General features: G+C 51.3%; 2 protein-coding genes across 2 annotated transcripts in view; one reads left to right on the top strand and one right to left on the bottom strand.

Annotated features, from left to right (window-relative positions):
• Positions 1–16,572, top strand: PIGU (phosphatidylinositol glycan anchor biosynthesis class U). The gene is made up of 12 exons (XM_085889943.1): positions 1–386; positions 1,077–1,141; positions 2,122–2,181; positions 2,421–2,483; positions 2,577–2,674; positions 2,807–2,907; positions 3,116–3,213; positions 10,249–10,406; positions 10,557–10,700; positions 10,978–11,102; positions 11,226–11,368; positions 15,740–16,572. The coding sequence occupies exons 1-12, from the start codon at positions 257–259 to the stop codon at positions 15,851–15,853; spliced, it is 1,299 nt and encodes a 432-aa protein (XP_085746069.1). The 5' UTR covers positions 1–256; the 3' UTR covers positions 15,854–16,572.
• Positions 16,438–25,896, bottom strand: part of LOC147023932 (microtubule-associated protein 1 light chain 3 alpha-like) — a 15,385-nt gene continuing 5,926 nt past the window's right edge. Inside the window, exons 2-4 of the mRNA XM_085889944.1 lie at positions 24,315–24,370; positions 22,815–22,921; positions 16,438–16,827 (exon numbers count right to left, since the gene is read on the bottom strand). Coding sequence (XP_085746070.1) covers positions 16,668–16,827; positions 22,815–22,921; positions 24,315–24,370 — 323 coding nt within the window. The 3' untranslated portion in view covers positions 16,438–16,667. The remainder of the gene's footprint in view (positions 16,828–22,814; positions 22,922–24,314; positions 24,371–25,896) is intronic.

Here is a 25,896-nt window from a genome sequence, read left to right on the forward strand (position 1 = left end):
TGTTGTTGTCAGAGTTGAGGAAAATATCTAAAGTGGAAATAAATGTGTGAATGGCCGTGATGACTGAAGAGTGGTTCGTGCATTTGCAGTTCACGCCCGGATTGTAGTTATGAGGTAAAAGTGTGGGTGATGTGGATGAGTGTGCGCTGACAGAGGGTTCACACACTTGGTCCAGTGGAACCGGTCGACCGGTTCCGAGTGTAGTTTATAATTGTCTCGTTCAGTCGTTCCCGTCCAGGACGGTGGCTGCGTGGACATGGATTTGTGGTTAATCTTCCTGTGTGCTCTTGGGGTGGCTGTTCGAGCCGCGGTCTTCTATAGTCCCCTCTCGAGGTCCATTTCTGAACGTGTGGAGTTGTCAACTCCACAAACTGCCTGGCGGAGAGGTAAAGGTGTTTCTTTTCCCCACTCCATCCTTCCTACACTCTCACCCTCCGCACACCCCTCCCTCACCCCATCCTCACTCCTCCCTCACTCCACCCCAACCCCTCCCTCACTCCACCCCAACCCCTCCCTCACTCCACCCCAACCCCTCCCTCACTGCACCCCAACCCCTCCCTCACTCCACCCCAACCCCTCCTCACTCCACCCCAACCCCTCCCTCACTGCACCCCAACCCCTCCCTCACTGCACCCCAACCCCTCCCTCACTGCACCCCAACCCCTCCCTCACTGCACCCCAACCCCTCCCTCACTCCACCCCAACCCCTCCCTCACTCCACCCCAACCCCTCCCTCACTGCACCCCAACCCCTCCCTCACTGCACCCCAACCCCTCCCTCACTGCACCCCAACCCCTCCCTCACTGCACCCCAACCCCTCCCTCACTCCACCCCAACCCCTCCTACACTCCACCCCCCTTTGCACTCTTCCCCGACTCCCCCCTCCCCGCCCGTGCGCTCTTCCCCCAACGTTTCTCCCCTTGCGCTCTCCTCCCTCTCCCGTTTTCCCCACCTCCCTACATTCACCCTCTTACATCCTCCACTCTCCCTCATCTCCCCCCATTTCTCACCTCTTATCCCTAGTGCTATGTGTTATGTGGAGACCCTCTCATTGTATGTGTTTACATTGATTCCAGTTGTGGAAGCCTTGAGGTTGCTGGATCTGGGGGTGTCCCCTTATGAAGGAGACACATTTCACGAGGTGAGGAATCAACCCATCAGCTCGGAATGTCCGGTTTCCAGAAAATTGTGTGATGGTATCGTGATTGTGTGAAGTGGTTGATTGATTGATGGTGAGGAGTGGTTGATTGATTGATAGTGTGAAGTGGTTGATTGATTGATCGTGTGAAGTGGTTGATTGATTGATCGTGTGAAGTGGTTGATTGATTGATCGTGTGAAGTGGTTGATTGATTGATCGTGTGAAGTGGTTGATTGATTGATCGTGTGAAGTGGTTGATTGATTGATAGTGTGAAGTGGTTGATTGATTGATTGATCGTGTGAAGTGGTTGATTGATTGATCGTGTGAAGTGGTTGATTGATTGATTGATCGTGTGAAGTGGTTGATTGATTGATTGATAGTGTGAAGTGGTTGATCGTGTGAAGTGGTTGATTGATTGATTGATCGTGTGAAGTGGTTGATTGATTGATTGATCGTGTGAAGTGGTTGATCGTGTGAAGTGGTTGATTGATTGATTGATCGTGTGAAGTGGTTGATTGATTGATTGATCGTGTGAAGTGGTTGATTGATTGATTGATCGTGTGAAGTGGTTGATTGATTGATTGATCGTGTGAAGTGGTTGATCGTGTGAAGTGGTTGATTGATTGATTGATCGTGTGAAGTGGTTGATTGATTGATTGATCGTGTGAAGTGGTTGATTGATTGATAGTGTGAAGTGGTTGATTGATTGATAGTGTGAAGTGGTTGATTGATTGATTGATCGTGTGAAGTGGTTGATTGATTGATAGTGTGAAGTGGTTGATCGTGTGAAGTGGTTGATTGATAGTGTGAAGTGGTTGATTGATTGATCGTGTGAAGTGGTTGATTGATTGATTAGTGTGAAGTGGTTGATCGTGTGAAGTGGTTGATCATGCGAAGCGGTCCTGATCATGCGATCCATCGGTATGTAAATGTCTATTTGTGTTTTTAAAACTAAAGATGATTCCTTGTATTGTCTCGCAGACTCCCATGATCATCTACATATTTCATTTTCTTATCGACTACTCTGAGCTGGTGTTTACGGTAAATTTCCATTGTTTTCTCAAAGAGCATGCACACGGCCAGCCAGGTCTCGTGCTCGCGGATTGCAGTTACCTGTGAGCTCACTGATGCGCTTTGATGTTTATGGACCATTCATGGTGATGGGAATGTAAAACGGTCCAAAGTGAAGGGACTCAATTTGTGATCGCTGGAATGTGATGAAGATCTGATTATTACAAACCTGTTCGATTGACCACTTGTTTTTCCTTTGATCGGTCCAGGTGGTGGATATTACAACAACAGTGATTCTTTACCTGTCTGCAAAGAAAACTGCGCTTTATTTGGTACGTCTCGTTCATTACTTCATGCAATGTTTCTCGTTGCGAATACACTTTTCTCATTCCTGAGGTCCGATTCCAGACGCTCTTTACTTGCAGTGGGAAAAGCAGAAGTGCCGGAAATGGAGCGTCGACGTGTCCGAAATCTTGCTTCGTCCAAAGTCGCTCCATTGGCTCCCGCTGCACGTTGCAGCTGCGTGAGTTGGTAGTGCTGATGTGTGTTGTTGCCACGTGGTCTAAAATGATTTGTGTTTATTCGGAGAAGAATTCTCACCTTGAGTGTTGTCATTCTTCACATCTTCAGTGGCCAATGCCTGTGTCATTCCCAGGTACCTGTTGAACCCGTTGACTGTCGCGACATGTGTTGCTCGATCTACCTGCGCTTTCCATAACCTGCTGCTCGCACTCCTCATGCTTGCCACACAGCACAGTAAGATTGTCACAAACACTCACCATCGCCATTCATAAACCATCCCATCTCTTAATCACGTGGTTGTGTACAAGTCAAGGTTCCCCCATGACCTCCTACGGAAGTAAATGCGTCCGCAGCTTGCACTGTGTGTGGCAATCCGTGGGTGCTGCCTGTGTGTCTTGCGGGTCATGGGATCTCAAGCGACGATGTATCCATGCTTGTGCAGACAGTATTATGCTGTCCGCTGTGTTCCTGGCCCTTGCGTCGTACGAGAGTCTGTATCCGGTGGTACTGCTCTTTCCAGTCATTCTGCAGCTTGCACAGGTACCTCTCACTTTACCTTTGTTTGATCCTTCTCTCCCAGCCCCCAATTTTGAGGTTCATAATTGACTGATGGTTATCCTTTTGATGATGTCACATTATATATCTAAACGAGAAGGGCACTCGGTGGAGCGCGTACCTCCGCCACGTAACGCCTGATCCACAAGAACATATCAGGCCCAATACATTTTTAACCTCCGCCATCTAAGATGGACGGAGGTTACTGTTTTCACCCCTGTCTGTTTGTTTGTTTGTGAACAGTATTACGGAAAAACTCTTGGACGGATTTTGACGAAACTTGGTGGGGGGGGGATAAGGTATGGTCCAAGGATCATGCCATTAGATTTTGGACTTGGTCCAAAGTCCAATATGGCCGCTATGGTGGCCATTTTGAAAAAATATTTGAATTTGTGTTTTTGCATTTCTACATGTTTTAAGTGATTTCAAACCAAAAAATAAAAATTTGTTCGAGAAAAAAAAAATTTGCAACTTTTTTTTCAAAAAAATTTTGATTTTATTTGAAAAATATTTGAATTTTGTTTTTTTGCATTTCTACATGTTTTAAGTGATTTCCAACCCCAAAAAAAATTTAGAGAAAAAAAATTTGCACCTTTTTTTTTCAAAAAAATTTCGATTTTATTTTTTGGGCATTTCTACATGCGCGTCGATCTAGTTTAGTTTATTCAATCGTGGTTCAGTAGAGTCTGATCCATTTTGACCTACAATGAATAGGATATCAGGTTCACTTAAGTGACCCAGCAGTATTGGCAGCAGAGGTTTTGCACTCTCCAAAGTGCTCCCCCTCTAGTTCTATGTATTTTTCAACGCCGATTTCAAATCTGAAATTGGTTTTCCTCTACATGCTCTAGTTGAAACGTTGTGCTCTATCTCTCAATGGTGAAGAATCACAAAAATTCAGTAATTCTCTCCTGTTAGTGTTCATATCTGAACCCCTGACTGTTGATGCTGGGAACCCGGGTTCAAATCCCAAAGGGAATACACCCTACATGTTTCTCCACTGTCGACAAACGTCCTTGTGATTTGTGTTGAAGTACAGTCAAGGTTCAAAATGATCGGTGGCCCAGGTGCGAAATGCCACCAAAACAAGTGAAATCCTTCAATACAGCACATGTGGTGAAACAAATGAGTACACTAATGTTAAAATATGCAATTTATGCTTTTTCAGTTGAAAAACAATTAAAAGGCTTACTTAATATTTGAAATGTAAAAATCTTGTTATTATTGTGATAAGCACCTTTATATATAACAGAAGGAATGAAATTGTTCGATACAGCGTGCCAGGGGACCGCAAAAGAATGATAGCATAAGAAGAACTTAGCTTTCAGCATGCGATGGTGGGCGGAAATGACGTCTTTCGTTCGTTCGTACACGAGGGGCGCGTTTCTTCGTTTTTTTTTCCGTCAAGCAATAAATTTAATGGTTTTCACATATATAACATATTAGTTTCACAAATTTCCATTGAAATACTCGGGTATTTCCGTCGAGGTTACGCACTGCATCTTCCGGACGGCCGTCATTGGCTGTCTTGAGGCACATGGGGGGGGGGGGGGGGACACTGGAGACGTTGTAGACGCCGGCCGGGAAATTTCAAACTCTGTGCAATTGTATACAGCGCACGCGCTGTAAAAATGGACCACCAATGGAAATGGCCGACCAATACTTTGCCATGTGTCCACTTGTGTCAAAATCTTCGAAATATCTTTTGTCGATTTAGTCGGTTGTAGTCTCGACCAACTAAACTCGCCACGGGGACTACGGGTCATATGGCAGAGCTTGTTACAACTCATTTGCACCCCCCCCCACCCTCACCTGGAGTTCCGAAGGTGTGCTGATGCAAATTATCTTTGTAAATGTGGACCGTTTAACGCCGCTTCCGGTGATTGTGGTGGGAGTGGGTATTATGCGTGACACTTCAGAACCCTCTATTGTATCATGAGTAAGATGATGACTCATTATTTTCACACTCGTTTAGCCTCTGTTGCTTTCGACCTCATTCACTGCAAAAAAATCCGGAAGAATTCCCATGTTTTATTGCCTTTTCCTACATTGGGAAGGTGTATAATGTCGCAGCTTGAGCATTGTTCCACCTCGTCGTGGTACTTTTCTAAGGCCATTTCAAATGGTAAAAGTAATTACAAGAACAATGATAATAGCATAATATTAACATTTCAGTGCCGTATTGAAAAATAATAATATTAACATTAATAATGGTACGATAATTGGTGTTAACGAAACTAATAATGTGGATCCCCCTGACCACTCCCGTAGATATATGTCAAATTTGACCGTGGAAGACCCTTTAAGTCCCCAAGAACCCAGAGGACGAAAAAGACACCTTAGATCCTTTCAGACAGATTAGACGACTTGGACCCTTGACCATCTAGACCGTTTGCAGTACTGCAAGACCTTTTTATATTATCAACTAGGTGAATGCACCCGGCGCTGCCCGGGTTCTTTTTGAATGAATTTAATCTTCTATACATATGTCTGACGCGAGCACAGTATCAGTTCCCTATTGGGCCATGGCAGTCATAGGCTAAGGGGGTTGGTGAGGGGGAAACACACCCCCTTCCCCCTCTCCCCCCGGCCAAGGGGCCTTGCCACATAGCCTATAACCTTCCCGGGGCCCATCCCGACATTTTTTGTTTCAGTGGTTAGCTCCTATCTTTCACCTTTCAGAGATTAGCGCGTGCAGACAAACAAACAAACAGACAAACAAAAACTTAAAATCATAGTTAGATATATTGTATATGGCGTTGGCCCCATGTCAATTGGCCAATCGTGATAGCTGGATTACAGCGTGGGAGATGCCAAAAAGCAGACGTGATTGGTGACGGGGGTGAGCCGATAAGATATCTGGAAGAGCAGTTTGTAACGAGAAGTTTTTGGAGTGGAGCTCGGGTGAGCTCTGAGGGAGGGAGGAGAGTGAGCCCTGTTCAAAAGAGTTGTGTCCAGAAATTGTCAGTTCCGAGTGTCGGTCTACGCCAGGTGCTTGAGGGAACGCAACGCTGAGGCGAGCCAGTGCCAGGTGGAATGGGAACGGAGCCGTGGGTTACCAGGTGTGGTGACCACCTCCTCCCTGACCAAATCTCCTCAGAACTGACTTCTCTCCTTGCACATCTTACAAACACACACCTCATATGCTTGCATCTTTCAGTGCACACACCTCATTGATTTGCACTGTTGTGTAGCATCAACTTGGTGCACAACAGTTCTTTTTAGAGCTCTCATTACACACACACCTTGAAATACAACCGCCCCTTCCACCTGCACCGATAAATCACCCGCACCCTACATCTTGTTCTTTGCACATGAGCCAACTGGGCCTGGGGTCAACACCATACCCTACCGACTTCGCTTTATCTGTCGATAACTCTTGGTTATCTTGCCTCTTGGAAAGATTGAGGTACCTGTGTCTAGATTTGTGGTAAGATGAATGATTTAAGGGGCTTGTGTGTTTAAGGGAAAGGTTCTTTCTTTGTGACACTGCTTTTGCCTTGTAAATACGTGCCATTTGTTTCCAACCTGCCTGAGTGTCTTTCTCTATTGGTTAGACAGAGGATGTAAATAGTGGATGGGAGTTCTGCTAAGGTCAGACTAACTGGCGTCCCACTTGCGGTTTCGCTCGGCCGATCTTTTGTCGGAGCGGGGCGTAGAGAGCACGGTTCCCTATCTGGGGGGATTAATTTGCCAGAAAGGTAACGTGGGAATTGGAAGCGAGGACCCTGCCTAAATTAATAATGTGACTGCGCCCCTGGTTGCTTTTATTTGCAACCCATAGTGCCACTGAGTTTTCTGCAGCTTGTCAGCTTCAGGGAGGGTCAATGGTTGGGAAGCGAATCCGAAAGGCTGTTATGTGTTGTTATGGCTGCTGAAGTTAAGAGTGCATCTTTAGTGTAACGATAGTTATTTCAAAGTATCTGTTCAGTTTAGTGTATTGCAATACATGTGGATAAAGATGCATTGCATATGTATTAGATAGATCACCCTTTGTGTTAATTTCCATATACAGTGAAACCTCTTTTAACCGCCAGCGCTGGGACACGGTCGTATGTGGCGGTTATGCGAGGGAGGCGGTTGAACGGGGGGTTGCTCGAAGGGATTCAGATGTCCGATATCAATGTCACGGTCTGTCCATGCCACTACACAGGCATCCACGTGCGCCAGAATTGATCTATTGGGGGCGCGTTTCAACAGTCTTTCGAGTTTATTTTACCTTCTATTCCATCCTGTTTGGATCAAGGGATAATAAATGGATAACAAAAATATATAATATGTAAACTACAAGTACGCCAGACACAGGCCTATTCACATGTACGTACTGTATTTGTTTCTGCAGACATGTTTAAAAAAAACAGAGTTCAAAGTCATGGGCTCGTAGTTATTGTGCATATCATTTGCTTATGCCATGATAAGGAACTGAAGATCGTAAATGACAATCTGTACAAGTGTTTTGATTACCACTGAACACATTAGTCAAATTACAGTACTGGTGAAATGGAAAGGCCGACCAAAAATATAATAGAACTGTCCATACTGTGAAACAGGACATGACCACCACGAGCCACACACATAGTAGGCGATTGAGAACTTGTCAACATTGGCCAAGGCTGATGATGATTTGAAGACGTCTGTGATGGAAGTTTGCTTAGCCGTTACCACAGAAGCTCTGTCAATCTCAAACTGCAACCGGCGCGCCGCCTTCAAACCCGAATCGGTGGATGACGAGTGGGCCTCAAGGTAGCTGAACATGATCTCGATTGCTGCTTTGGCCTCAATGGATGAAGGTGGACGTGGCACTTCAACGTCATCGTCGGCATCATCATCGCCGTCTGTGCGCGCAAGTTCAACAATTTCCTCATCGGTGAGGTCTTCCCCAGTGACTATGAGAGAAATGATTAGCAATCTCTTGCTGGCTCGCGGACGAGCTTTCCTTTGCGTACCCGCATATCATGCATTTCTGATCGAGTGTTAAACCCAATTGAGGCCTCTTTCTTCCAGACATGCTGAACGAAATCTTTGAACTGAACAGGCTCGATGCACGGCTCGAGGCAGACGGGACCAGCACGTGCTCCCGCTAACCATGAACCAATGATGACTAAGGTTATTTTTAGATGATTGCACAATATTCGTGATGTGGGGAAGTACAGGCGATCGCTGGCAGATAAACGAGGGTGTTTTTCATTGCTATAACTACTTATGTACTGGGAAAACGTTGGCGGTTGGCGGATGGCGGATCGCGGATCGTAATTCAAAAATGCATTATGGAAATTGGGAATCCCTGATTTCCAGGCAGAAGGCGAGGGTGGCGGTTAAAAGGGGGGCGGTTAATCGAGGTTACACTGTATATCCTCTTGAACTGGATATAATATGTGCTTACAACTTGATTACGTGTATAAAACTCGCTCATCTCCTTACTCTTCCTGCTCGCATCACAACGGTGGCATATGGCAGCTGAGTTGATCGATTTATCTCAAGATGGCGGTCATGTGACTTGGTTCTGCTTGGCCAATTAATAAGATCTGTTATATGACTGCGAGCACGATACTCGTTCATACCAGAAACTTTACCTGTTATGGCAACACGGCTCTGGATGTCGGAGCCGGTAAGAAGTTAATAGGACAACTGGCTATTGTGGTAACTCGCCCAACCTGTGGGGAGTTATCTGGACGCGGCGACCGTAACCATTTTCATATATGCACACACGCACACACACACGCACACACACACACACACGGTGTGTTCAAAAAGTATGCAACCTTAATTTTTTGTGCGTAAACAAATGAAGCTCGGGAGGCGTGGTTTGGTGCATGTATGTTGGTGATCCTAATCCGTATGCATGAATATTTTCCCGCCTGCAGAAGCTGTCAGTCGCCGACAGACCGCCGATGAGTGAGGAAGTGTAAGTGAGCGCCGTCGGATTTTCGTTTTTGACAAAATTACGGATCACTGTGGTCTCATCGCCAGTGATCACTGTGTTGAAGAAGTTGGGATCGCTGTTCACAGCTTCCAGCATGTCCTGTGCGATCTCCAAACGGAGTTGCTTCTGCTCGATCGTTAGCAGCTTTGGCACGAACTTCGCTGAGATTCTCCTTAAACCCAAATCCTCAGTCACAATGGAATGAACGGATCCAATGCTGACGCCCGCCTCGTCTGCAAGTTCTCTGATCGTGATTCGACGATCCTACATCAGCAGGGCCCTCACTTGGTCAATGACGATCTCATTTCGGGATGTTGAGGGCCTACCAGAACGTGCTTAACTTTACACTGATGTGCGATCATCTTTGAAGCGGTTGTACCACTCTTTTATCTGTGTGGTGCCCATTGCTTCGTTCCCGAAGGCCTGTTGAATCTTGCGGATAGTTTCCACTTGGGAATCGCAAAGCTTTACACAATATTTGATGCAGTGGCGTTGTTCAAGTTTTTTTCCGTCATTTTGTTCAAAAACGAAAATCCGACGGCGCTCTTGCACTTCCTCACTCATCGGCAGTCTGTCGGCGACTGACAGCTTCTGCAGGTGGGAAAATATTCACGCATACGGATTAGGATCGCCTACATACGTGCACCAAACCACGCCTCCCGAGCTTCATTTGTTTACGCACAAAAAATTAAGGTTGGATACTTTTTGAACACACCGTGTGTGTGTGTGTGTGTGTGTGTGTGTGTGTGTGTGTGTGTGTGTGTGTGTGTGTGTGTGTGTGTGTGTGTGTGTGTGTGTGTGTGTGTGTGTGTGTGTGTGTGTGTGTGTGTATGTACACACACATGCATAAATCCCTCTATTTTGCCAGAGGTGAGTTCCTCATTTTCATCTGCAATCTCTTGATTAACTAATGATGATGGATTGTTCCATCAATGATTATTATTTGTGATTATGAAAATGCTGCATCGTGCTTCCTCTGGCTTTCAGGTACCCTATGGGGTGGTATGTGGTGTCAATGATAAGTGTGCATGTTGCCCTGGAAGCCTTGCATTTGCTCCCTCCCTCCATCACCCTCTCCTGGTTTTCTTTTCTTACAGAAAGAAGTGAAAGGAAAGCTGATGCTGCAGAATCCTTACCTTTTGTGCTTTATTCTCGAGTACACGGTCGTGTTCCTCGGGTGTCTGTCCATCCTGCTGATGCTGTCCTACTCACTTCTCTACTCATCTGATTTCATTCCTGCCGTCTACGGTTTCATGTGAGGTCTTTGATGCAAATTTAATCAATTCCAGTGAAAGCGAGGTCTCCATGACTCATCGTGAGAGGGGACAATACTCTGACGTATTGGCATCTGTGCAGGACTGCAGGTCGTGACGGCGCTAACCATGATCCACCTTGTTCGTTTCAGTTTGTCTGTGCCTGATCTCACCCCGAATGTTGGACTCTTCTGGTACTTCTTCACCGAGGTTTTTGAGCACTTTCGGCTTTTCTTCATTTGCATCTTCCAACTAAACACGTTCATTTACACTCTTCCTCTGATCATTGTGCTCAGGTGAGGAAATTGCGATTTGCTGCATCACCTGCAATATCTGCTTACAAAGTGGCCAAAGCATGCACACATCGATCGGATCTCTGATTTCAATTGGACAACAGGTTTTGCATTTGTCATCGACATGTTCCAAAGTGTGCGTTAAATGGATTTGCTTTTTTTGTTTGTTTGTTTGTTTGTTTCCTTTAATCTCCACCAGTCGAATAAAGAGTGTGTGCATTGTGCGTGTGCCAAAAGCAAGTTTCCTGCATTTTGACTCGTGCTGTGCGTATCCTCGCAGTGACCATCCTCAGTTCCTGATGTTCATCCAGATTGCCCTGCTGGCTGTGTTCAAGTCTTACCCCAACCTGGGGGATGTTGCATTTTACCTGGCACTGCTGCCCATTTGGTCACACCTCAGTCGCTGTACGTATTTTATTCCTTGCCTGAGTACACAAGGATGAGAAATAGGTTGGAGGAGGGGAATGTGGCAATAGTTTGTTCATGATACACTTTAAGCATCTGATCATCGGGTTGTGTCATCCATAGATTTGCGGAACTCCTTCCTGGTTCTGTGCCTCCTCCTCTCCTGTGGTGTCCTTTTCCCTATTTTGTGGCACCTTTGGGTGTTTTCTGGCAGTGCCAATGCAAACTTCTATTATGCCGCCACACTTGCCTTCTCCACTGCACAGGTGTGTACAACCTCTTCCGACTTTTTTATTTATACACGAGCCTTGACTCCCTGGAGGAGCAAGAACATATCAGGATGTAACGCAACAAAACTAGATAGAGAGACAGACACAGACCTGTGGGATTGAGAAACAAAATGGAGAGAGACTTTCAAGATGAGGGCTATGATGATTTGGGGAGCACATAGAGGGTGAAGAAGATGCACAAAGAAGCAAACTCTCAAGTTTGAAATCGGTGGGCTTCGGGAGAATTAACGGGGTGGAAAAGATCATAGTTTTGGATTGGGGACTATCTGAGATGGTGGTGAACAGCTGTCTTGAAAACCTGGAGGAATGAACGAGGTTGAGTAGAATGTGGAAGTTGGTTCAACTGGCTCTTGCCACAAAGTTGTGGCCTTCCCCAAACTGTTGCCACAACGTTGGAAGCACAGAATCATCTGCAATGTCATATGTCATTGTATGCTGTAGCGTTAAGATTTCCCTTTACTGGAATTAAGGAGCTGAGCTTGAACCATGAAAAACAACCCTGGACCATTATTCCTCCTCCACAAAACTTTACAGTTGGCACGATGCATTCAGACAGGTAGCGTTCTCCTGGCATCTGCCAAACCAGATGCATCCGTTGGACTGCCAGATGGTGAAGCGCGATTCATCACTCTCGTCTGGAGAACACGTTTCCACTGCTCCAGAGTCCAATGGCGGTGAGCTTGACACCACTCCAGCTGACGATTGGCATTGCGCATGGTGATCTTAGGCTTGTGTGCGGCTGCTCGGCCACGGAAACCGATTTCATGAAGCTCTTGACGAACAGTGTTTGTGCTGACTTTGCTTCCAGAATCAGTTTGGAACTCTGTAGTGAGTGTTGCAACCGACAAGACGATTTTTCCACGCTACGCACTTCAGCACTCGGCGGTCCCATTCTGTGAGCTTGTGTGGCCTACCACTTTGGGGCTGAGCTGTTGTTGCTCCTAGACATCTCCACTTCACCATAACAGCACTTCCAGTTGACCGGTGCAGCTCTACCAGGGCAGAAATTTGACGAACTGACTTGTTGGAAAGGTGGCATCCCATGACGATGCCACATTGAAAATCACTGAGCTCTTCAGTACAGTCCATTCCCCTGCCAATGTTTGTCTATGCAGATTGCATGGCTATGTACTTTATTTTATACACCTGTCAGCAATGGGTGTTGCTGAAATAGCCAAATCCACCAATTAGAAGGGGTGTCCGCATACGTTTGGCCATGTAGTGTAGGTCCAGAGAGATTTCTCTGATGGCATGTCTGACATTGAGGGCCTCATTCTATTGTTGGAAGAAAAATAAGAATGTATTGTTTGATTACCTGTTAGTATTGTTGTGCTTAATTCTAGCCCTTAAAATGAAAAGCAAAATTTAATTGATGAGGGCAAGCCTTAATGGTGTAAGATTAATGATGTGACCATGTGACGTGTCCTGAATGAATTGGGTGTTGGTTCACGTAATCCCAAATAAGCTTTGTGTGTCCTTCCCTCTTCCCTCTGTGTCATAAGCTTTGTGTGTCCTCCCCTCTTTGTCCCCTGCTCCTCCAAGAAGGTTGGAGATGGGGGACATTAAAAGGAGCTCTGACCGACCAATCATCTGTCCATATACCTTTGTGTGCGCGATATTTCAAATGCCATTGAACATTTCGCTTTCATATTGCAGATATCTATTCCTCATGACATTATCTCAACCTGATTAGATCAAGGCAGTGATTGGCTGAATTCTGTTGCCATGAAAATCATCTGTGTAACTTGGCTTGTGTTCATGATATTTCAAAAAACATTCAACATTTAGCTTTCATATTACACAGATCCATTCCTCATACCACCCCCTGACATTTTGTCAGGTTAGGCTAGATTAGATCTGTGGCTTGCTACATGTGCCATGTTAACCTGTACTAACCTGTTTCATGGTCTGGTTGTCGGAGACCAAACGGTCTACCCTACCAGGTTTTTTTAGTGAGGATGGTGTATAGATATTGACTCCCAGCAGGATTAAAAACTAAACCTGCCAAAGGATGGAGGAGCTCCTTGTGAGCCAACGGTCATCCATAACCAAGTGCCCAACTGTGCCTGGGGACGTCCTCCTGCAGTTGGGTTACTTTTTATTAGGAGGTTGGTGGCAGGATTTGCACTCCAGCCACCGTAAAACCCTTCATTCCGCAAAACATAAGAAAACCGTAAAGAAAATTCAAAACCCACTCCATGGGCGTACCTCCTATGCAGCTTCCCTCTGCTCGGCAGCTCACCGAATGACGGAATTAGGGCAAATCCTTCGGGACCCCAATCTTTGCGAGGAGGAAAACCACGGGGTAACATTCCCGGGTCAGATTGCGGAAGTGTGTCGGGGTGGTGTTGAGGTGTCGTCCACCAGAAGGTGGTCTCCTTGGATTTACCTGAGGTGTCCCTTCGGGTGGGTGCCTGGAATGTGTCCTATCCCTAAGAGAAGATGATCACCTGTCTCTGTTATCATCTGAGCTCAAGCGTTTGAACATCAGTATTGCAGCTCTCTCTGAAGTTCGACCGGATTGCAGCGAGATCATGCTGGGTGGTTACACCTACTATTGGTCTGGTCACTCTGATGGTTACCATGCCCAAGGAGTTGCTGTAGCTGTGTCCAATAAGCTGATTCCAATGATAATTGAGGTAACACTGGTCAACGAGCGTATTTCGAGACCAAGGATTTGTCACTCCTTAGGTGTCCTTTCCCTGATCTCTTTATACACTCCAACTGAGGCGAGTGACCTCACCGTGAAGGACGCATTCTATGCCGCCCTCGAGTCTGTGGTGGATCAGCGCCCCAGGCGAGATACTCTTCCAGTCTTGGGGGATTTCAATGCATCGACTGGAACTGATAGGGATGGTTATGAGATGTGTGTTGGTCCCCATGGGTCTGGAACTGTGAACCTAAATAGCACTAAGTTCCTTGACTTTGCAAGAAGTCATGGACTTAAGTTGACTGGTTCATGGTTTCAGCGCCCACAAGCTCATCGCTGGACTTGTTATTCCAACGCTGGTGGTGTGGCAAAGGAGATTGACCATGTCCTCGTTGATGGTCGCTGGAGGATGATCCAGAACTGCAGGGTAGATCGGAGTGCTCAGTTCCTCATTATTGACCACAGGCTTATGGTCGCAACTCTGAAGTTACAGCTTGGATTCGGGAGAATGGTCTCCCAGCTTCGGCTGGATGTTGGCAAGCTCAAAGATGAGGGGGCAACTGAGGAGTTTGCAAACAGGCTGAGTGGGGATTTGGGGTGGGGGGGAGGGGGGGTCTGAATGCTTTGGGGAATCCTGAAGAGTTGTGAAGTACCTTCAAGACCACCATCCTTGATGTCACAGAGAGATTCACTTACCTTGGTAGTGTATTTATGTCTCTGCTGGCTAAGCCAGAGGTCAATAGATGTCTGGGTTGGGCCTGGGGAGTCATGGATTCACTGGATCATGGGGTGTTTCACTGCTGGAATCTGTGTGGGAGGAGGAAAGTCTGAGTCTTCAGGTCCTTGGTGCTTCCAGTCTTGCTCTATCGATGTGAAACTTGGATTCTGACCAGGGATCTGAAGCGGAGACTTAATTCCTTTGGTACCAGGTCTCTTTGGAGAATCCTTGGCTCTCGCTGGTCAGACTGTGTCCAACGAGCGGTTGCTGAGAGAGACAAACGAAATTTGTTACCTGCCTAGTCCGTGATCGTCAGCTGCAGCTGCATGGACATGTGGCTCATTTTCCTGACGCTGATCCTGCTTACCAGATTCTCTCAGTGAGGGAGCCTCGTGAGTGGAGGAGACCAACGGGCCGACCACGTGCCTCGTGGTTGCAGCAGGTTGATCAGCATCTCAGCAGATGGGGTTGGGCCAGGCATCTGCCTGGGGGATGTCCAGAAGGAGGCCCCTGGAGTACCGGCGGAAAGTGGACGCAGCGACGTGCTGCTTTGGCGCATACTCCCATACCTGACCCTCACCTGACCTAACAAAGGCAGGAACCGAGAGTATCAGCTCCTTGTTGGTCATCAAAGCAGGCCCATTGTCATTGTTACTGTCATTATTATAAGGCCGTCCCCCATGCAGCGAAAGACGGGGTTTTTTGCAATCGCTTCTGTGTGTCTGTCTGGCCTGTAACTTTTTTTTACCATTTGAGCTTTTGCCATCAAATGTTCAAAAATCTTTATTTTGAGATCATGGAGAAAATATTCAAATGTATTCTTTTTTTGTGTTCACTTCAAGTACAAACAAAAGGTGTACTGGCTTTGCATTTTGAGATGCTTTGTAGTTATTATTTTTTGTGGGGGTGGGGGTATGGTAAAGTATTGTGTTGTCCCAAAGCGGCGTAATTTTATATCATGGATGTTCCTGTCCTTCAGATCCTGCTCATCTCTGATTACCTCTACGCCTTCCGAAGAAGAGAGTTCCACCTGAAATACGGCACGGACATCAAAACGCAGGATGGGAGAAAAATGATGGTCGAGCTCAAATGATTTGTTTGCATGGCCTTTGGTGTGACACGTTGGCTTGGATCCACCATGGCCACGACCACAGGACATCTGTGCTTGGGCCCATTCCCAACAAAGTGGTGGAACACAATGCAGAAAGTGGAGCTAATTTAAATTTACTGTGCTCCTTCCCACCCAAAGAAAAAAAAAGGTCGCTGCACTTGTCATGTTATCTATTTGAACCTCGTACAGGAGATTGCGAGGTAAAGGTCCAGCAGTCGATCTCTCGGAGCGGACAAGTTGTCCCGGTTGCTCAAAACTCGGAAAATTTAACCATTGGATGAGAGCTGTCTGACGGTTAACGGAACGACGATCTATCAAGCGAGGAAGCGGCACCATTTTAAAAATATTTCTTGTGACTTCACCGGGGAAGGAACTTCCAGGTCATCCTGCATGGAAAACATTGGGAATTTTATTTATCCACAGGATGGTGCTTACCTGAGCTTTGAGCAACCGGGTACAGGTGTGTAAAAGCATAGTCCAGGTTATTCTCCTGTGTTAATACCTGCATCTGATACACTGTACAAAGGCTGCATTCTTCACTTTTTGTTAAAGAACAAACAAACAAGCCTTCTTGTGCCTTTTTATTTGTCACAAAAGCTCTGCTTGGAATCAACACTTCCTGGTAAACTTTCACAGCAACCATCCTCATGTAATAAACAGGCAATGACTAACTGGCTAGCTACGTCTAACAGCTAACTCAATGTGGATGTTTTTTTTTTTTCTACTCCATTAACTGCTTGGCGGTCGTGTCGCCGGGGTGCAGACACTGGATGAAATGGTAACGTCTCTACCTCCCTCAGCCGAATGTTTCCTGTGATGCGTAAACCATGTAGAGGAAGCCATCATCGTCTTTCGCCTGTTCGTAGAGCTGTGACACGGGCACAGAGACGCTCACCAAGCTTCTCTCATTCACCAACAGGAAGAATGCTTGGTTTGGACTCAGCTGCAAGCGACGCCTGTGGGAACCGGCGAAGGAACATATCATGCATTACGTAGGCAAATAGAGGGTGGGACGATTTGAAAATTCATCAACTTCAGTGCAACTTGAGGAGGATGGAGGAGAGGATGATGAAGCATTTATTACAAGAAAGTACACCACTTTAGTTCCAAATATATTTCAGGGAGAGGGATTGAACAAAGTCAAACGATATGAGGGAAGGTAAATGTGTTGGAAATGTGGCATCGAGGTGAAGGTGGAGATGGGAAAGGGAAACGAACATGGTTCTCATTTTGGAACAGATGGGGATGACACCACCTTGAGGAGGAAAACGGAGGGTGAGGGAGGGGGAGACGAGAGGGTGAGGGAGGGGGTGAGGGAGGGGGAGACGAGAGGGTGAGGGTGAGGGAGGGGGAGACGAGAGGGTGAGGGTGAGGGAGGGAGACGAGAGGGTGAGGGTGAGGGAGACGGGAGGGTGAGAGGGTGAGGGTGGGGAGACGGAGGGTGAGACGAGAGGGTGAGGGTGGGGGAGACGGAGGGTGAGACGAGAGGGTGAGGGTGGGGGAGACGGAGGGTGAGACGAGAGGGTGAGGGAGGGGAGACGAGAGGGTGAGGGAGGGGAGACGAGAGGGTGAAAGACGGGAGGGGGAGACGAGAGGGTGAAAGACGGGAGGGGGAGACGAGAGGGTGAAAGACGGGAGGGGGAGACGAGAGGGTGAAAGACGGGAGGGGGAGACGAGAGGGTGAAAGACGGGAGGGGGAGACGAGAGGGTGAAAGACGGGAGGGGGAGACGAGAGGGTGAAAGACGGGAGGGGGAGACGAGAGGGTGAAAGACGGGAGGGGGAGACGAGAGGGTGAAAGACGGGAGGGGGAGACGAGGGGGTGAAAGACGGGAGGGGGAGACGAGGGGGTGAAAGACGGGAGGGGGAGACGAGGGGGTGAAAGACGGGAGGGGGAGACGAGGGGGTGAAAGACGGGAGGGGGAGACGAGGGGGTGAAAGACGGGAGGGGGAGACGAGGGGGTGAAAGACGGGAGGGGGAGACGAGGGGTGAAAGACGGGAGGGGGAGACGAGGGGGTGAAAGACGAGAGGGGGAGACGAGGGGTGAAAGACGGGAGGGGGAGACGAGGGGGTGAAAGACGGGAGGGGGAGACGAGGGGGTGAAAGACGGGAGGGCGAGACGAGGGGGTGAAAGACGGGAGGGGGAGACGAGGGGTGAAAGACGAGAGGGCGAGACGAGGGGGTGAAAGACGAGAGGGGGAGACGAGGGGTGAAAGACGAGAGGGCGAGGGAGGGGGTGAAAGACGAGAGGGCGAGGGAGGGGGGAAAGACGAGAGGGCGAGGGAGGGGGGGAAAGACGAGAGGGCGAGGGAGGGGGGAAAGACGAGAGGGCGAGGGAGGGGGGAAAGACGAGAGGGCGAGGGAGGGGGGGAAAGACGAGAGGGCGAGGGAGGGGGGAAAGACGAGAGGGCGAGGGAGGGGGGAAAGACGAGAGGGCGAGGGAGGGGGGGAAAGACGAGAGGGCGAGGGAGGGGGGGAAAGACGAGAGGGCGAGGGAGGGGGGAAAGACGAGAGGGCGAGGGAGGGGGGAAAGACGAGAGGGCGAGGGAGGGGGGAAAGACGAGAGGGCGAGGGAGGGGGGGAAAGACGAGAGGGCGAGGGAGGGGGGGAAAGACGAGAGGGCGAGGGAGGGGGGAAAGACGAGAGGGCGAGGGAGGGGGGAAAGACGAGAGGGCGAGGGAGGGGGGAAAGACGAGAGGGCGAGGGAGGGGGGAAAGACGAGAGGGCGAGGGAGGGGGAAAGACGAGAGGGCGAGGGAGGGGGGAAAGACGAGAGGGCGAGGGAGGGGGGGAAAGACGAGAGGGCGAGGGAGGGGGGAAAGACGAGAGGGCGAGGGAGGGGGGAAAGACGAGAGGGCGAGGGAGGGGGGAAAGACGAGAGGGCGAGGGAGGGGGGAAAGACGAGAGGGCGAGGGAGGGGGGAAAGACGAGAGGGCGAGGGAGGGGGGAAAGACGAGAGGGCGAGGGAGGGGGGGAAAGACGAGAGGGCGAGGGAGGGGGGAAAGACGAGAGGGCGAGGGAGGGGGGGAAAGACGAGAGGGCGAGGGAGGGGGGAAAGACGAGAGGGCGAGGGAGTGGGGGGAAAGACGAGAGGGCGAGGGAGGGGGGGAAAGACGAGAGGGCGAGGGAGGGGGGGAAAGACGAGAGGGCGAGGGAGGGGGGGAAAGACGAGAGGGCGAGGGAGGGGGGGAAAGACGAGAGGGCGAGGGAGGGGGGAAAGACGAGAGGGCGAGGGAGGGGGGAAAGACGAGAGGGCGAGGGAGGGGGGGAAAGACGAGAGGGCGAGGGAGGGGGGGGAAAGACGAGAGGGCGAGGGAGGGGGGGAAAGACGAGAGGGCGAGGGAGGGGGGGAAAGACGAGAGGGCGAGGGAGGGGGGGGGAAAGACGAGAGGGCGAGGGAGTGGGGGAAAGACGAGAGGGCGAGGGAGGGGGGGAAAGACGAGAGGGCGAGGGAGGGGGGGAAAGACGAGAGGGCGAGGGAGGGGGGGGGAAAGACGAGAGGGCGAGGGAGGGGGGAAAGACGAGAGGGCGAGGGAGGGGGGAAAGACGAGAGGGCGAGGGAGTGGGGGGAAAGACGAGAGGGCGAGGGAGGGGGGAAAGACGAGAGGGCGAGGGAGGGGGGGGAAAGACGAGAGGGCGAGGGAGGGGGGAAAGACGAGAGGGCGAGGGAGGGGGGGAAAGACGAGAGGGCGAGGGAGGGGGGGAAAGACGAGAGGGCGAGGGAGGGGGGAAAGACGAGAGGGCGAGGGAGGGGGGGAAAGACGAGAGGGCGAGGGAGGGGGGGAAAGACGAGAGGGCGAGGGAGGGGGGAAAGACGAGAGGGCGAGGGAGGGGGGGAAAGACGAGAGGGCGAGGGAGGGGGGAAAGACGAGAGGGCGAGGGAGTGGGGGGAAAGACGAGAGGGCGAGGGAGGGGGGGAAAGACGAGAGGGCGAGGGAGGGGGGAAAGACGAGAGGGCGAGGGAGGGGGGGAAAGACGAGAGGGCGAGGGAGGGGGGGAAAGACGAGAGGGCGAGGGAGGGGGGGGAAAGACGAGAGGGCGAGGGAGGGGGGGGGAAAGACGAGAGGGCGAGGGAGGGGGGAAAGACGAGAGGGCGAGGGAGGGGGGAAAGACGAGAGGGCGAGGGAGGGGGGGAAAGACGAGAGGGCGAGGGAGGGGGGAAAGACGAGAGGGCGAGGGAGGGGGGGAAAGACGAGAGGGCGAGGGAGGGGGGGAAAGACGAGAGGGCGAGGGAGGGGGGAAAGACGAGAGGGCGAGGGAGGGGGGGAAAGACGAGAGGGCGAGGGAGGGGGGAAAGACGAGAGGGCGAGGGAGGGGGGAAAGACGAGAGGGCGAGGGAGGGGGGGAAAGACGAGAGGGCGAGGGAGGGGGGAAAGACGAGAGGGCGAGGGAGGGGGGGAAAGACGAGAGGGCGAGGGAGGGGGGAAAGACGAGAGGGCGAGGGAGGGGGGAAAGACGAGAGGGCGAGGGAGGGGGGGAAAGACGAGAGGGCGAGGGAGGGGGGGAAAGACGAGAGGGCGAGGGAGGGGGGGAAAGACGAGAGGGCGAGGGAGGGGGGGAAAGACGAGAGGGCGAGGGAGGGGGGAAAGACGAGAGGGCGAGGGAGGGGGGGAAAGACGAGAGGGCGAGGGAGGGGGGAAAGACGAGAGGGCGAGGGAGGGGGGGAAAGACGAGAGGGCGAGGGAGGGGGGAAAGACGAGAGGGCGAGGGAGGGGGGGAAAGACGAGAGGGCGAGGGAGGGGGGGAAAGACGAGAGGGCGAGGGAGGGGGGAAAGACGAGAGGGCGAGGGAGGGGGGGAAAGACGAGAGGGCGAGGGAGGGGGGAAAGACGAGAGGGCGAGGGAGGGGGGAAAGACGAGAGGGCGAGGGAGGGGGAAAGACGAGAGGGCGAGGGAGGGGGGAAAGACGAGAGGGCGAGGGAGGGGGGAAAGACGAGAGGGCGAGGGAGGGGGGAAAGACGAGAGGGCGAGGGAGGGGGGAAAGACGAGAGGGCGAGGGAGGGGGGGAAAGACGAGAGGGCGAGGGAGGGGGGAAAGACGAGAGGGCGAGGGAGTGGGGGGAAAGACGAGAGGGCGAGGGAGGGGGGAAAGACGAGAGGGCGAGGGAGGGGGGGAAAGACGAGAGGGCGAGGGAGGGGGGAAAGACGAGAGGGCGAGGGAGGGGGAAAGACGAGAGGGCGAGGGAGGGGGGAAAGACGAGAGGGCGAGGGAGGGGGGAAAGACGAGAGGGCGAGGGAGGGGGGGGAAAGACGAGAGGGCGAGGGAGGGGGGAAAGACGAGAGGGCGAGGGAGGGGGGAAAGACGAGAGGGCGAGGGAGGGGGGAAAGACGAGAGGGCGAGGGAGGGGGGGGAAAGACGAGAGGGCGAGGGAGGGGGGAAAGACGAGAGGGCGAGGGAGGGGGGGAAAGACGAGAGGGCGAGGGAGGGGGGAAAGACGAGAGGGCGAGGGAGGGGGGAAAGACGAGAGGGCGAGGGAGGGGGGGAAAGACGAGAGGGCGAGGGAGGGGGGAAAGACGAGAGGGCGAGGGAGGGGGGAAAGACGAGAGGGCGAGGGAGGGGGGAAAGACGAGAGGGCGAGGGAGGGGGGAAAGACGAGAGGGCGAGGGAGGGGGGAAAGACGAGAGGGCGAGGGAGGGGGGGAAAGACGAGAGGGCGAGGGAGGGGGGAAAGACGAGAGGGCGAGGGAGGGGGGAAAGACGAGAGGGCGAGGGAGGGGGGAAAGACGAGAGGGCGAGGGAGGGGGGGAAAGACGAGAGGGCGAGGGAGGGGGAAAGACGAGAGGGCGAGGGAGGGGGGAAAGACGAGAGGGCGAGGGAGGGGGGAAAGACGAGAGGGCGAGGGAGGGGGGAAAGACGAGAGGGCGAGGGAGGGGGGGAAAGACGAGAGGGCGAGGGAGGGGGGAAAGACGAGAGGGCGAGGGAGGGGGGAAAGACGAGAGGGCGAGGGAGGGGGGAAAGACGAGAGGGCGAGGGAGGGGGGAAAGACGAGAGGGCGAGGGAGGGGGGGAAAGACGAGAGGGCGAGGGAGGGGGGAAAGACGAGAGGGCGAGGGAGGGGGGAAAGACGAGAGGGCGAGGGAGGGGGGGAAAGACGAGAGGGCGAGGGAGGGGGGGGAAAGACGAGAGGGCGAGGGAGGGGGGAAAGACGAGAGGGCGAGGGAGGGGGGGAAAGACGAGAGGGCGAGGGAGGGGGGAAAGACGAGAGGGCGAGGGAGGGGGGAAAGACGAGAGGGCGAGGGAGGGGGGAAAGACGAGAGGGCGAGGGAGGGGGGAAAGACGAGAGGGCGAGGGAGGGGGGGAAAGACGAGAGGGCGAGGGAGGGGGGAAAGACGAGAGGGCGAGGGGAGGGGGAAAGACGAGAGGGCGAGGGAGGGGGGGAAAGACGAGAGGGCGAGGGAGGGGGGAAAGACGAGAGGGCGAGGGAGGGGGGGAAAGACGAGAGGGCGAGGGAGGGGGGAAAGACGAGAGGGCGAGGGAGGGGGGAAAGACGAGAGGGCGAGGGAGGGGGGAAAGACGAGAGGGCGAGGGAGGGGGGAAAGACGAGAGGGCGAGGGAGGGGGGAAAGACGAGAGGGCGAGGGAGGGGGGAAAGACGAGAGGGCGAGGGAGGGGGAAAGACGAGAGGGCGAGGGAGGAGGGGGGAAAGACGAGAGGGCGAGGGAGGGGGGGGAAAGACGAGAGGGCGAGGGAGGGGGGAAAGACGAGAGGGCGAGGGAGGGGGGAAAGACGAGAGGGCGAGGGAGGGGGGGAAAGACGAGAGGGCGAGGGAGGGGGGGAAAGACGAGAGGGCGAGGGAGGGGGGGAAAGACGAGAGGGCGAGGGAGGGGGGGAAAGACGAGAGGGAGGAGGGGACAAGAGGGTGAGGGAGGGAGGGAGGGGGGAAAACAAGAGGGTGACGAAGCGAGCAATGCAAACAGGAATTTACTTGACCCGAGCAGTCATTACTTACCGGAGGATTTTTATCAGCTCCCCCATGTTCACATGATCTGGAACCAGGAACTTTGACTTGTCCAGCATCGGCAGTTGTTTCTCACCTCGATATCGTTCAATAATGACCTTGACACATTCAAAATCACAATATTGTTTTATAACAACGTCCTGAATGGTGGTGAAGACAATATTGTTTAATAACCACCTTGTGAATATCACGTACTCACTAACTCAATAGCCTCTAACAGTTTTCTTCATATTGGTGTTGGAATTCTGGTCTTTCTGACACAAGTGGTGAGGATATTTTTTCACACCAATGATTCTTACACTGAACACCGGTGAGCAATCTCTTGCCATACATTTGGCAGAGTGTGACCTGTACAGTGTGTGTAGTACGTGCCTGGTGCATCAGGACACGTTTCTCTTGAATGGTGGTGAAGATTTCCAGCCGGGCAAAGCTTCATTCCTGAGCCGTCTGGTACCATGTCTTTAGACAACATGGAAACTTCAGATCTTTCCTCACATTCGCTCTCCACCTCAACTCTCACCTTTGCGGGGTGTGGCGTTTGCAGTCGCCATTCAAAAAGGAGTTGCTTGGAAATCACATCATCACATTCTCACCAAGTGACAACCATCTCAGCCTCCATTTCAGCAGGATTCCCTCCAAATAAGGAGGTCAAAACTTTTTCCCCACCTGTGACATTATCTGCTGTGCTCTGGAGATGTCAAGGGTGTATCACATGCACCTGTTATGGAAGGCTTCGAGCTTCTTGCTGGTCCTGCTCTTGTTAATCCTGATCTGTAGAGAATCACCCATAAGACCACAGACACAAATCGCTTGGTGGTCACTGAAATATTCCGGTCCTTAAAGAAGACAAGCTGATGTCATACCCTGAAAACCAGAAGGATGACCATCCTCAAGTCAACCTCTCTTCACACTACAACTCCTGGTTATCATTGCTCCAATATACAACTCAGTGGTTTTTGTTAACTGTGTGAATAGATGCCACAATATTCTCTTCCACTGTGCACACACAAGCTTTGCGCAATTCACCCTCACATCATGATCACACAATAATCAATCATGCACTCACAGTGCAGTGATTTCTCAACACACAACTCCACCCAGTAATATGGCAATTACCTAAGAATCATCTGGGTACACACAACAATCACTAAAACCTACCCTCTCTCAATTTACCGTCACCCAAGAATCAGAACACACACACACACACACACACACACACACACACACACACACACACACACACACACACACACACACACACACACACACACACACACACACACACTTCTGTTCCATCTCCTGAAACCCACCCACATTTGGAGATAGCAGCCAACAACAACTTTTAAGCACGTGCGTGCGCACACACATTAAGGTAGATACTTCGAGACCTGGGAGGGCTCTGTTCCACCTTCTGAAACCTGCATATGGAGATGACAACCAGCAACACACACCTGTGTACGGGTCGGCAGATGTAATGATGGCAGCACTTACGGGTATTTTGGTAGCATGTTGTGCCCGGATCTGCTCCGAGTCTCTCAATCGATCAGCTGAGCACCAGGAGACAGAAAAACAATATATGGTGACTGTTCTGCGAAACAGTCACTCCCCAAGGCAATGGCACACAACATATTGCAGTTCCCAAGATAGTTATTTTGTTGCTATTCGTTTTTGATCGCCCTTCCTCTATGTGCAATGGGTTTATGGGTCAATATGTATTGTGGGGGATTAGGCAGGTTTTTTTCCCCCCCACCTTTTCCCCTCTTAACTAGGCACACACAAACTTCTCCTTGCATGCATGCACACCAAAGATTACAACAAACCAGCAGTTCATTGGTGTACACATACCAAAACGATTTGAATCGGATGCCAGAACTCAACAGGCATCTTACTACGACCTTCACCATACTCGAACCCCAACGCCACAACGTTTCATACACCGTCAAGACTCCTTTGTTAGAGCCACAACACCATCGACATGTCATCCAAGCTCGTCTACATTCACCAGTGATGCCTCAACCACATCCTCCACAAACCACCACGCAACGCAACGCAGAACTCACCGCAACGTTGACGCTGCCATCACCTCAACCACAGTCACTGCCGACAACCACCACTCCCTTTTGGGACCGACATCTCACTTGAAGCGCAAGTGTGCAATGGACTCCATTTGACATTGTGTTGGGAGCACTGACATTCCTCTCAATTACTGCTCCCATTTGGTGTGTGGTGCAAGGATAGTGTGACTGAACACCCCAGTCCCACGTTAATCATGGAGTTTAGCTGCGTGGGACAGGCCGGAGCCTAATGGGGCCATTTTCAAGGCGGTACCCTCGCGGGGGCAGGGCCAGCCCTGTGGTAATTGTCCATACGCCAATGGGAGCATTGAGAAACGCCAATCGACCTGTTTGATCCGATACTGAACTCCTCCCTCACCAGGGGATTATAAAAAGCATGCCTTTTTCTGTGAAAGTACTCACAGGCTACTCACAGACTTTCTTGGTTGGTTCTTGGTTTGTGGGTTCAATAGACAGGGCTTGGTGGAGCGATGGAACGGAGTCCACGGAGCAGAGCGCTGGATGAGCGAGAGAACCAGGCACCAGGCTGAGTGCAGTTATGAGAGCAGAAGCAGCAACATTTGAGTTACAGACTTCCTAACACATCATTAAGCCTGCCTTCTCAAACACATTCTTTTCTTTCTGTGTCGTCAGCTGTAGACTCACATGTTCATAAAGGGAGCATCAGCGATTACCCGGGCCCACTGATGCGTGTCTTTTACAATTTTCTCTCTGCACATCACTGCACCCTCATGTTGCACCTCCTCCGATCACGCACCCCAGACACCCTCAGTTTTCACCCCCCCCTCCTCAGCGACTGGGTCTGCGTAGGTCCGTCGATGTTGCGTGTTAATTAAGAGGTCACAAACACCTCGTACTGTCTAACTTTCTTCAGGAGTGTTTTTCATGGCACCTGTCATGTTAGCACAGAGAAGATGGTGTAACTATTCCATCGGTATAGCTCTGCCCTGTGTCTCTTGTACATAACTTTCTTTTGCCACACCTCACCAGTCCTTGTT

Source organism: Eptatretus burgeri, chromosome 7, assembly GCF_056783735.1.
Source record: "Eptatretus burgeri isolate ZD-2024b chromosome 7, Ebu_testis_v1, whole genome shotgun sequence".
NCBI lineage: Eukaryota > Metazoa > Chordata > Myxini > Myxiniformes > Myxinidae > Eptatretus > Eptatretus burgeri.

Coding starts and splice junctions, on each gene's coding strand:
- PIGU (XM_085889943.1), top strand. CDS start 257: ATGGATTTGTGGTTAATCTTCCTGTGTGCTCTTGGGGTGGCTGTTCGA. Junction 10,407..10,556: donor CCTGCCGTCTACGGTTTCAT/GTGAGGTCTTTG, acceptor TGTTCGTTTCAG/TTTGTCTGTGCCTGATCTCA. Junction 11,103..11,225: donor TTGGTCACACCTCAGTCGCT/GTACGTATTTTA, acceptor TGTCATCCATAG/ATTTGCGGAACTCCTTCCTG.